Below are 12808 nucleotides of genomic sequence, written 5' to 3'. Positions count from 1 at the left end.
CAGAGAAGAATAAGCACAGGAAACTACCTTGGAAAGATGGAGTCCTACGTGAGGGAAGGAGATGACCCAGCTCAGAGCCTGGCATGTTTGGACTAAAGTGAAAATATGCTGTAAGGGTGGCTCACACCTATGATCCCAGCACTTTGGAAGGCTGAGGTGGGAGGATCGCTTGAGGCCAGGAGTTCGAGACCAGCCTGGGCAACATAGTGAGACCTCATCTCTACAAAAATGAAAAAAATCAGCTAGATGTGGTGGCACACGCCTGGAGTTCCAGCTATTTGGGGGGCTGAGGTGGGACGATCCCTTGAGCCCAGGAGGTGGAGGCTGCAGTGAACTCTCATTGTGCCACTGAACTCCAGCCTGGGCGACAGCAAGACCTGTCAAAAAAAAAGGAAAAAAAAAAAAAAAAAGATGCTGTAAGCCGGATGTCTTGGGATGTTGGAGAAAATAATGGATAGGAGGCTCGAGACAGATACTCATATTCTGAGGGAAGAAGCAAGGAGAGTAAAGGAGCAGGACTTGCCAGTCTCCCTCCAATATTTCCCTGGAGACACTGGGGCACACAAATTCAGCGAGAGCAGGAAGTACAAAGTGGGTGGCTGTCTCTGCTGTTTGATCTTTCCTCACCCCATGAGTCACTTTTATGGAACCCTAGCACTTCATGGTGAAGTTCACCTCATGGTGAACTCCGTGGGGGAAGAAAGAACTCCAGACTAAGGGTCATAGACTTGGGCTCTGTCCTACCCCTGCCCTGATCTTGGGCGAGTCTCTGAAGGTCTCTGGCTAGAGCTTCCTCCTTTACAGTTGGACTCACGAGGGCCCTTGGCAACTCCATGGTCCTCTGAGTTCATGTAAAAGTGCTTTGGAATGAGACAGGGCTGAAGAAACAAAACCAGGGCGTTTGGTTGGTGGTAGAGAGAGGAGAGACGGACTGAGCCTGGGGCTCCGTGAGGCTGTAGGGCTGGTGGGAGCTGCTGGAAAGCTGGCCCCCCGAGAAAGGCTGGTGGCAGAGGGGCTGGTGGGAGAAGCAGGATTGGTGTGTGTCGTGCTTGGCCTGGGTGTGAGTGGGGCTGGGGCCTTCCCATGGTCTCTGGGCAGAGTTGGGGCCTGCTATTCCTGTGCCCTGACGTCAGTGCTGGGCCTGGCCTGGCCGGAGCCAGGGCGGCTACCCTGGCAGCAGCACATACAGTGCGGCACTTCATGTCCCGGGATAGACCAAGACTCATCTTACTGGGGATTCACCTCTCCAGGGTGTCCTGGGTCCTCTGTGGCCCCCCTGCTCCGGGGCCAATAGGGTGCTTGGGCAAGAAGCGAGGGAGGCAGGAAAGACACCAGCCTTGATTTCCCAGGATTGAAGTGAGATGTCCTGGGATGGAAATGAGTGTAATCAGAGGCTCCCACACCTCTGTGTGCGCCTTCAAGAGGAGAACCAGGTCCAGTGGCACAGCTGCTTCCTGGAGACTGAGCTCTGGGGCCTAATGGGACAGCTTGTTTCATTGAGAGACTTTCTGTTGGAGCAGTTATTTTTAGCCTGGGAAGAAGGGTCACAGTGTAAGAAGCCATTATCCTCAGTCCTTTTTACTCCAAATTGTTTAGCTGAAGTTCAGGGGAAGCTCGGCCCTAAGTTGTGAAAACTAGGGAAGAGCTTGAATATAAATGTGCATACATGCATGCACATGCCTCGCTTCCTGCCCAGGGCCCAGGAGTGGAAACACACAGCAGTGTGAAGGTCATGGTCACGGTGAACCCCCAAAGTCTGGAGTCTTCATCCCCCTTGGGACTGTATGGCCCTCTCACCTTTACCAGGGAAAAGGGCTTTTGAGACTGTCAGAAATGTTATAGGACATCAGACCTAGAGTTCATTCAGCTCAGTATCATTATCACCACTATCATCCTCATCATCATCATCATGATCGTCACCATCGTCATCATCGTCATCATCACTATCATCATCATCACCATCATCATCACAACCTTCATCATCAGAATGGTCATTACCATCATCATCATCACCACCACCATCACGATCCTCATCATCATCATCATCACCATCATCATCACGATCCTCTTCGTCAGCACAGTCATCACTATCATTGAAGAGCAACAGGAGCCCATGGAAAGGGCTGGATTCCCAGAGGAGAAGCCTTAACCACTGCTGTTCCAAAGGCAAACGCCAGGCCCTAGGAGACCCACCCCAACGTGGGAGCCTACAATGGGGATCCTCAGTGGGGTGGGCCTGCGAGTGGGGAGGTCCTGGAAACTGAAGCCTGGTGGTCAAGATTATTTGATTTGGTAGTTGCAGTGGTTTGCAACTTTGTGTGTTATCTAAGAATTTTTTTTTAATTTAATCTTGATGCTGGTGCTATACCCTGATTGTTTAAATCAAAACCACAAAGAAAGGGAAGTATGGGACAAAGAAGAAGGTGATTTCAACATGCAGCCAATGCTGAGAATCGCTGGCTGAGGGGTAGTTTGTGAGGTGGTGTAGCCCAGCACTTCTCAGACTATAATGTGCACAGGACTCGCCTGCCCATTTTGTTAAAATGCAGATTCTGATTCAATGGGTCCGGGCTGGAGCTTAAAAGTCTGTATCTCTAACAGGCTCCCAGGGGATACTGTGGCTCTGAAGTCACATGGCCCAAGCCAATTATTAGCTGTGTGACATTCAACAAGGGCCTCAGTGTCTCTGGTTCCAGTCTTCTCATCTGTAAAAATAGGGATATGAGACTGGGTGTGGTGGCCCACGCCTGTAATCCCAGCACTTTGAGAGGCTGAGGTGGGTGGATCCCTTGAGGTCAGGAGTTCAAGACCAGCCTGGCCAACAGAGTGAAACCCCGTCTATACTAAAAATACAAAAATTAACCTGGCACGCGCCTGTAATCCCAGCAACTCGGGAGGCTGAGGCAGGAGAATCGCTTGAACCTGGGAGGTGGAGGTTACGGTGAACCGAGATCATGTCACTGCTCTCCAGCCTGGGTGACAGAGTGAGACCTTGTCTCAAAAAAAAAAAAGGAACGGCCGGGCGCGGTGGCTCAAGCCTGTAATCCCAGCACTTTGGGAGGCCGAGACGGGCGGATCACGAGGTCAGGAGATCGAGACCATCCTGGCTAACACTGTGAAACCCCGTCTCTACTAAAAAATACAAAAAAAAAAACTAGCCGGGCGAGGTGGCGGGCGCCTGTAGTCCCAGCTACTCGGGAGGCTGAGGCAGGAGAATGGCGTAAACCCGGGAGGTGGAGCTTGCAGTGAGCTGAGATCCAGCCACTGCACTCCAGCCCGGGCGACAGAGCAAGACTCTGTCTAAAAAAAAAAAAAAAAAAAAAGGAATATGAGTAATACTCATGTTACCAAAACAAGTAAGATTAAGAAAATTCAGTATGATGAAGATACTGTTTTATATATAAAGTGCTTAAGCATTGTCTGGCAGGCTGTATCTCAGATATGTACATACAGATGTATGTCATATACATTATATGTATCCTGCTGCTCAGAGGACAGTCATTCTCCTCTGATTAAACCAAGTTCCCACCATAGATTTTTCTGCAGGGGTGGAAGGCAGAGAGATAGAGATGTAGGTGAAGGAGTCAGGACTTACAGATATGTAGGTGGTGACGAAAGATTAAAATGAGCAACACTCAGCTCCCTGTCGTGTCCCCCACAAAGAGACCAGAAATTCTTATCAGTACCCAAATCTAACTGCGGACCTCTTCCAGCACTTTCTGTGGGTCAGGCAGGGTCCCAGGCCCTGGGAACACAGAATTAAATTGGATTCCTGCAAATCAGGAGCCAGGACCAGTATGGAGCATGAGCCTGGAGAGAAGGCACGTGCAGGCAGGAGCAGAGGTACCAGCAGGAAGGGCTCCCCTGTGCCCCACTAAGCACAGCATGGCATGGAAGCCTGGACAGGCACTGGGCAGTTCTGGGTTCTGGTCACCCGTTAGCTACCTAGTAGTAACGTATCTGGGGCAGGGCAAAGATCTCTGGACTTTCACTAATTCAGCTCTAAAATCTTTCTGACAGTCATAAAGCAAGTTAAATGGCCATGCATATGAAAGTGCTGGGGGAAAAGTTGTATATTTTAATCCACGGGGCTCCTCTGTAATAAAAGGCACTAAGCTTCACATCTTTCTCAGTTTGACAGCAGGCTGGCTGTCTATGGGAACGAATGAGAAAATATTTGCTTCTGATCCCTGGAGACCGCCCCAGATTTTGGGGAACAAGGGTGGGCACCCTAAGGTAGAAGGGGCACCCCAAGAAGTGACTTTTCTTTGTGGGAAGGAGAGATGAGAGTAGCAAGTGGTGGCCTGAGAGAGGGGGGTTGTCTGCATCCAGCAGATAGGTGGGGTGTTCTTCCTCAGAGAGGGGCCTTGAGAGTCAAGGGAGAACAGAGACCGCCTCAGCTGCCCCAAGGCATGAGCCTGTGGTCCCCTCATCTCCATGAACCTGCAATGTCCCCCATAAACAGACCCTAGCCTGGGGACAGGGGGCAGAGAGGTGGGCCTAATGGGCCCCATTTTCTTTTTTTTTTTGAGATGGAGTCTTGCTGTGTTGCCCAGTCTGCAGTGCAGTGGCGTGATCTCGGCTCACTGCAACCTCCACCTCCCGGGTTCAAGTGATTCTCCAGCCTCAGCCTCCCGAGTAGCTGGGATAACAGGTGTGTGTCACCACACCTGGTTACTTTTTTTGTATTTTTAGTAGAGATGGGGTTTCACCATGTTGGCCAGGCTGGTCTCAAACTCCCAGTCTCAGGTGATCTGCCTATCTTGACCTCCCAAAGTGCTGGGATTACAGGCATGAGCCACCACACTTGGCCTTTTCTGACCCCATTTTCCAAACATATTAAACTTGATCCTTGACAGAGGTCTCTGGCACAGACAAGGCCCCTACTCTTCTCTCTTCCTGGGCCCTTCACTCTCTGGGTTAAGCTGCAGTCCCGTACAAGGGGATCCCCTTGGAAGGGGTTGGCCAGAGCCTTCGGGAAGCCAGGCCCGGCCTGTTTTGGATATCTCCTCCTCAGGCCATGTGCCCCTAATCTAAGGTAGGGAGGCCAGCAAATGCCTGCCCCTACTGGGACAGGGTTAGATGTGTGACTTAATAAGGTTGAGAGCCACAAGTAATCCCCTAAGCACTGTGCCGTGTAACCTAAGATTATCTGGCCTGCAAACACCTGTTTTCACTCCTTTGCTGAGAGCAGTATTAAAAGCCTGCTGGTTAATGATGGTAGGAACTGCCACAAGGTGGGATACACAAGCATTTGTCCCATCTTGGAAGCATCTCCAAGGTTGAGCCCAGCTGCACATGCCCGTGAACAAGGTTGAGGAAGGACTGGAAGGGCTCATCCAAGTTTTCCTCCCTATACAGTCATCAGGACCAAGCCGGGAAGCTTGAAGGTCAGGGCCAGGGTCGCGGGGGTTCTCGGGTTAGCACAGCTGCTCACTTCTTAGTGATGGACAGCGGGTCAGTCCTTGAACTCCCTGATCCACAGTTTCCACATCTTGGGAGGGAGGCAGGATAACACGTATTCTGCTCTCTACGTACGAGGTAGTCCTGAAGACCTAGGTTGATAGGCGTAACACTGCACACCAGGCCAACACCACATCCCGGAAGACGGGAGCTGGGTTGATGTAGACTCTTGTGAGAAACAGAGCCAGTGCCAACCCTGTGAAACTGACCAATCATGTTCTAATCATTTAGAACTGCAAGTCTCCGCGTCGGGTGGCACAGAAGATGTTGGCAATTTGTTGGAGAATCATTTCTCTGCTGGAGACGCAAGTCTAGAGGAGAAAGAAAGGGCGCTTTATGCAGACACAGCCCCTCAAGACAAGAAACTGCTCCTTCATTGCCCAGATGGCAGGGAGGCGGAGAGCCCTGAGAAGACCCCCGTGTCTGCCCCCGGCCCGGGCTCCGATCCTGAAGCCAGCCTTTCCAATGCCTCAGCTACAGAGTCACCTCCACCTGGGGAAAAGGACAACAGGGACTCTGCGGGGCCTGGGGAGGAAAAGAATGGCCCACCAGTGGCAAGCGGCCTCCCTCCAGGAGGGGCCAAGGGGCCTGTGGAAGAGGAGTGGCCGGAGCCCAGTTCTGGAGAGGGAGTAGGAGAGGAGGAGACTGGGCTTGGGCTCCCCACAGAGAGAGCTGCTAGTGGAGAGGCAGAACAGGCTGGGGGCCATGAACTCCCTGAGGAAGTCCAGGAGGTCCCAGGGGACAGCCCGGTGCAGGGAGCAGTGGCAGGAACAGCAGGGCCGGAGGCAGAGGGGCCCTCTCCTCGCTCAGACGGTGATGGGTTCCACTCATTGAACACAGAGGACGAGGGCAGCCCTGGGCCTGGCCAGGAGCCTGCAGTGCCAGAGGGAGCCCCTGACATTGCGACTGTTGTGGGAGAGTCAGAGCCGGATATTGACACAGAAGCCAGTGAGGGCACCGAGGACCAGGGGGAGCCCGGCCCAGCTGCAGAGGCCAGTGCAGAACCTGGGGGCACCCAGAGCACCAAGGCAGGGGACACTGAGGAGAACCAGGCCCCAGAGATGACCGAGGAGGACGCAGATGAGGCCTCCTCCGAAGAGGAAAGTGGCGATGGAGGTGAAAGCGAGGAAGAAGGAGGAGTTCCCTCCGAAGAGGAGTCTGAAGAGGACAGCGGCGATGGGGCTAGCTCAGAAGAAGCAGAGGGCACCTCCGAGGAGGCCACGCAGACCCAGGAGGCCAAGGAGCCCCAGGAAGCCAGGGAACCCCAGGAAGGCAGAGATCTCCAGGAAGCCGAGGAGCCCCAGGAAGGTGTAGCGCCACAGGAAAGCGGGGAGCCCCAGGAAGGTGGGGATCCCCAGGAAGCCAGGGAGCCCCAGGAAGGCGGGGAGCTTCAGGAAGCCACAGGAACCACAAGCCACAGGGACAGAGGGGCCCAGCCTGGCTCGGAGGAATTGAATACGGAGTCCGTGGGCAGTGAGACCCTGGACATGAAGGCAGAGGAGCCCGAGGAGGGACATCAGGGGAGGGAGAGTCCCATCGTTGCTGCCCAGGGTAGGAATTAATTCCCTAATAGCAACCCCGTCCCTTGGGCAGCTGCATTCTCCCTGGAAGTCTTGTGTGTAGGGGACAGGCAGGGACAGAAGAAGGTGGCAGAGGGTGGCAGGCCCTTTTCAGGGTCCCGGCCCAGGGAGGTGCCTTCAGGCTGTGCTTTGGCTGCTGGCCTCCAGTTTGAAAGGGGCAGTGAGAGGGGTCAGAGGGGTCACCAGAACCTCCCCTTAGGGTCCCTGATGTGCCGTAGCCCATGCCATTGCCTCAACCTAAAGGAGCAGGGAGCTAATGGCGTGATCGGTGCCCTGTGATCGGCGGGTGGAGGGACGTGCAGGGAGTGGATGAGGGTGGGTCGGGAACTTCCCTGATGATTCCCTTAGTGGGCTAGGACTGGGGTCTCCCCTTGAAGACTCGGCTGTAGGAAGCATTGCAGAACCAGGACCGAGGGGTCAGGATCATGAGATGAGAACTCAGGCTGTGACCACCATTGTCTCTCAAATGCCCACCTAAAGCCGCCAAGGCTGCCCTCAAAGGTCTGGGGGCCAGGAGCAGAGGGGGAAGGGCAGGGCCGAAGCTCTCGGGCAGTGTGAGAATTGCAGCCGATACGAGGGTCGGTCAGGCACCTTCATGGCTGCATCTGCTTAGTACATGTACTTAGACCAGGAGTGGGGCTTTCAGGGTAGAGGCCAAGGTCAAGTCTTCACTCTCCAAGATAGCTTCCCCATAGGCTTTGTTGCAGAATTAATTTACATCCTTTTTGCTCTGTCACCCAGGCTGGGGTGCAGTCGTGCAATCATAGCTCACTGCAGCTTCTAACTCCTGGGCTCAAGTGCTCAAGCGATCCTCCCACCTCAGCCTCCTGAGTAGCTGGGACTACAGGCATGCACCATCGCGCTTGGCTTTTTTTTTTTTTGAGACAGAGTCTCGCTCTATCACCCAGGATGTAGTGCAGTGGCGCGATCTCAACGCACTGCAAGCTCTGCCTCTTGGGTTCACGCCATTCTCCTGCCTCAGCCTCCCGAGTAGCTGGGCGTGCCACCATGCCCAGCTAATTTTTTTTGTATTTTTAGTAGAGACTGTTTTACCGTATTAGCCAGGATGGTCTCGATCTGACCTCATGGTCCGCCCGCCTTGGCCTCCCAAAGTGCTTACAGGCTTGAGCCACCACTCCTAGTCAATTTATATACTATCTACGTACTATTTATATACTACCTGTCAGGAATTGTACTCCATAAGGGCGGGTGTGTGCTGTGGTCAGTCAGCTCCCTATTCTGGGTCTGGGGTTGGGGCTGCCTGGGACTGGTTTAAAAAGTCACTGTCATGAGATGTTGCAGGAGGCACATGGACTCTTTTTTGGTTCTCACCCCTAGTGAAGCTGGCCTCCTTCTGCCCGGTAAGGCCCGAGTCCACCCCTCTTCTACTCGCCTAAAATCCTCTGTGCAGGCAGCCTGGAAAGAAGCGGCTGTGATATCATAGGCTCAGGAACGGCAAACTCCCTCTCCCCAGGAGCCTGCAGCAGGCACCCACATCACTTGCTCTCTGGGTGAGAAGCAACAGTTGATCCCCTCAACACACACACACACACAGACAGACACAGATCCACAGACACACGGACACACAGATACACAGATACAGACAACAGAGACACAGACAGAAATATACACACATACAGAGATACAGACACACAGAGGCACACACATAGATATAGAGACTCACACAGAGACAGACACAGATCCACAGACACACGGACACACAGATACACAGATACAGACAACAGAGACACAGACAGAAATATACACACAGATACAGAGATACAGACACACAGAAACACAGAGAGACACACACACATAGATACACGCAGAGATTCACACAGATACAGAGATACAGAATCATACAGACACACAGAAACAGACACACATATGCAACACAGACATGCACAGGCACACACAGACACACAGACACACAGACACCGAGACAGACACACACACCCTGCAGTGGCCCTCCCAGCCGTCCTTCCCACACGGCCAGTGTGATCCTGATGAAACGCTCACGTGGCCGCGGCGGCTGCCTGCCTAGAGCCCCTGACTGACTCCCATTGCCCTTGGGATGAGACCCAAAGCCCTGTGGAAGGTCCTGCCTGGTCCGTCCTGAGGACCTCAGCAGCTCCGCAGCACTTAGGCCTCCCTGACTGCAGCCGGACTCCCCTTCTGCTGCTTCTTGCTAAACAAGGCTCGTCTGGGGCTTTCGCAGAACGCTTCTCTCCACCTTCACCTAACTCCCTCCCCCAGCAGAGACCTGGGGAGGCTTTCTCTGACCCTGCTGCTGAGACCACTGGTGCAGGCACACTCCTGAGCCCCACTTCGCTTTCAGAATGTTTCCTTCTGTGGCCACCTCATCATCTGTAATGATTACATTTTATTATTTTTTTTTATTATTTTTGAGACAGGGTCTCCCTCTTTTGCCCAGGCTGGAGTTCAAGCCAAAAGGCATTCTCCTACCCACCCCCAAAGCCTCCAGAGATGTGTGATGTTTTAATTTTTTGAGACAGGGTCTTGTTCTGTGACCTAGGCTGGAGTGCCGTGGGGCGATCGTGGCTCACTGCAGCCTTGACCTCCTGAGTTGAGAGAATCCTCCTGTCTCAGCTTCCTGAGTTGAGACTACGGGTGTGCACCACTGCCTGGAAAATTTTTTTCAGTAGAGATGGGGTCTTGCTATGTTGCCTAGGCTGGTCTCAAACTTTTGGGCTCAAGTGATCCTTCCATCTCGGCCTCCTGAAGTGCTGGGATTACAGGGGTAAGCCACTGCACTCGGCCCCAACGTTACTTTAAAGACCATCATCTCTGACTCCGCTGGACTAAGAGCAACTGCCTAAGGGCAGGAGTTGTGCCCGTTTTGGGCACCGCCGTATTCCCAGCATGATGCTCAGTGCGTGGCGTGGCGAAGGTGTTCAATGCATATCTGTTGAATGTATGAAATAAATAGATAAGAAGGTTTCTGCAGGTTGAGATGTGGACCAGCTCCCCGAATGTGAATACATTGCACATGGAACTTCATAGAGTTTGGATGATCAAATTCCTTCCTAAAGGCAGAACTCGGTCCAGTGTAACTTGGCAAGACCCCGCTGAGCCCCTGCTCGAGATCCAGCCTTTGTCTGCCTCGCCAGGGTGCAGAGCTCAGCTGGCTGTTCACTTTGCCCTCACCTGGCTGTCTCCTTCTCTCCACAGAAGAGACGGAGGATACAAATGAAGAAGCTCCACTGAGGGACCGCTCCCACATCGAGAAGACCCTCATGCTGAATGAGGACAAGCCGTCTGATGACTACTCTGGTAACCAGGGGAGGGAGATGTGCCCAGGGCTGGGAGATCCCAGCCTGCCAGGGCCCAGGCAGACTCCTGGAGGCTCCTGAGAGCCAGGGCATGCTGGGGCTGTATCTTGGAGGCCGGAGGGGACATTGGGGAAGAGGAGAGCCCTGAAGGTGGGAGGCTTCGTGGAGGAGGCTCTGTGAACGGGGTCCAAGCCTCGGGGTTCCAGCTGGGCACAGAGGAGGAAGGGCCGTCCAAGCAGACGGCCCAGTGTAGGCGATTCCAGTGTGGCCTCAGGCTGTGTGGGGAGGATGCTTAACACACACCCATCTCCTTCGCTGTGATTTTTAGTTTATAAAGCCGTTTCATGTGTGGTATTTCATTTTATCTTTGAAACCCAAGGATTGCAGCAGGGCTTGACTCCCCTTAATCGATGAACCACTTAACTGGAGCTCAGGCTAGCAGCGATTTGCTCCTGGCACACAGCTAGAGGGTGGCAGATCGAGGGATAGAGTCTCGCTAGCCTGACTCGCCACCCCATGGGCCTTCCTATTGGTGCCTCCCCGCTACTGTGGGCTCCCAGCAGGGAGCTTCCTCTTAGAAAGAGGCCACCTGGGTTATCTGACCCACCCCCGGGAGTGTCTGGAAGTACAGTGACAGGCCAAGGCCAGGGCCAGGGCGCCGTTCTGCAGGCCTGCTGGGTGCTGGGCCTCCTTGCCTTCTAAGCCTCAGGGAGCACACACAGAGGTGGGCTACAGAGATGGAATTCTCATCCACCAAAGAAAGGGCTTGCAGTGAGGCTGCAGACCGAGACAAGGTTTCAGACACCTATTGAGGTGAGGAAGGAGGAGAGAGGTTTAAAAAAAAACTTCGGCATAGTGGCTTATGTCTGTAATTCCAGCACTTTGGGAGGCTGCGGTGGGTGGATCGCTTGAGCCCAGGAGTTAAAGCCTGCAGTCATCTATGACTGCACCACTGCACTCCAGCCTGGGTGACACAGCAAGATCCTGTCTCTAAAAAAAAAATAAATAAAATAAAATAATCAAACAGCTCAGGAGGCTTTAGGGGTGGGTGGGAGGTTTCTGTGGGTTGAGATGTGGGCCAGCTCCCCAGATGCAAATACATTGCACAGTCGCTGGGCTGCAAACAGCGCTTGCTCCCCACCAGGCAGGGGTGGAGCTGCCCTGGGTGGTGAGACCCCTCCACAATGGAGGAGCTGCCTGGATCGCACCTGCCTGATGCTCTTCCCCCGGCCCCCTCTGTCTCCAGCGGTGCTTCAGCGGCTTCGGAAGATCTACCACTCATCCATCAAGCCCCTGGAGCAGTCCTACAAGTACAATGAGCTCCGGCAGCACGAGATCACAGGTAGGACGTGAGCTCGTAGGTAGGGCACGAGATCACAGGTAGGGCACAGGCCTGTTGGCGGGGTCGCACCGCTGACCAGCCCATACTCCCCTGGTGCCCACACAGGTTCAGGAGCTCATTCACGACGTGTGCGAGGACTCACAGGTCTGGGTCTGGGTCTGGGCTCCCCCTGGGAGTTGGAAAGGACGACACCTCCATCATGGAACTACCCTCTCACCAGCAGAGCGCGATGCTATCCCAGGGTGTTACAGATGCATTTTGGTTTTAAGCCTTTATGCTCCAGTCACGCACATTTGAGTTTTCAAGGGCAGTGATGCCAATTCCGATCCGTCCTGTGCCCTAGAGCCCACAGATGCCCCCTGTCTACTCACAGGTGGTGCCTGAGTCCTCTGATCACTCCGTTCCTTCCCCTCCTCCTATTGCCCTTCCTCTCTGCTTCCTTTGGGCCTGGATTCTTTACAAAATTGGTTTTCAAAATAATAAAAACAAGACACACTTGTTGCAAAAAATTCAAATAGTGCAGAATAGTATATGTCGAAAAATAAAAATTCTATTCTTGACCTCCAACTTCTTTAATTCGACTCCCAGAGAAACCCATTGTTATAGTGAAGACTTCCAGGCATTTCCTCTTCATGTGTCAACACATAGATGGATGTCATTTTTTGTTTTTACAAACATGGGATCCTGTTACATGACCTGTGTGTGTAGAGACCTCCCTCCTTCCCTCTGACGGCTGTGTGCTCTTCCACTGCGTGAGCACGCCATCCTCTGGAAAACCAGCACCTTCCTGGTGGTTCACGCCTGTAATCCCAGTGCTTTGGGAGGCAGCATCTGGAGGATGGCTTGGGCTCAGGAGTTTGAGATCAACCTGGGCAACATAGTGAGACCCCGTCTCTACAAAAAATACAAAAATTAGGGGCGGGCATGGTGGCTCACACCTGTAATCCCCGCACTTTGGGAGGCCGAGGTGGGCAGATCACGAGGTCAGGAGTTCAAGAACAGCCTGACCAATGAAACCAAAACTACAAAAATTAGCCGGGCATGGTGGCGGGCGGCTGTAATCCCAGCTACTTAGGAGGGTGAGGCAGGAGAATTGCTTGAACCCGGGAGGCAGAGGTTGCAGTGAGCCA

General features: G+C 53.4%; 1 protein-coding gene across 1 annotated transcript in view; it reads left to right on the top strand.

The window, feature by feature from the left end:
* The window catches only part of SRL (sarcalumenin), a 52987-nt gene that overhangs the window by 27918 nt on the left and 12261 nt on the right, over positions 1-12808 (top strand). The window contains exons 4-6 of the mRNA XM_011961417.1: positions 5695-7014; positions 10236-10337; positions 11583-11678. Coding sequence (XP_011816807.1) covers positions 5695-7014; positions 10236-10337; positions 11583-11678 — 1518 coding nt within the window. The remainder of the gene's footprint in view (positions 1-5694; positions 7015-10235; positions 10338-11582; positions 11679-12808) is intronic.

This window comes from Colobus angolensis, unplaced genomic scaffold, assembly GCF_000951035.1.
Source record: "Colobus angolensis palliatus isolate OR3802 unplaced genomic scaffold, Cang.pa_1.0 Scaffold55, whole genome shotgun sequence".
Lineage (NCBI taxonomy): Eukaryota > Metazoa > Chordata > Mammalia > Primates > Cercopithecidae > Colobus > Colobus angolensis.
Note: the sequence above shows the minus strand (reverse complement) of the source record. Positions and strands in the feature narration are given on the sequence as shown.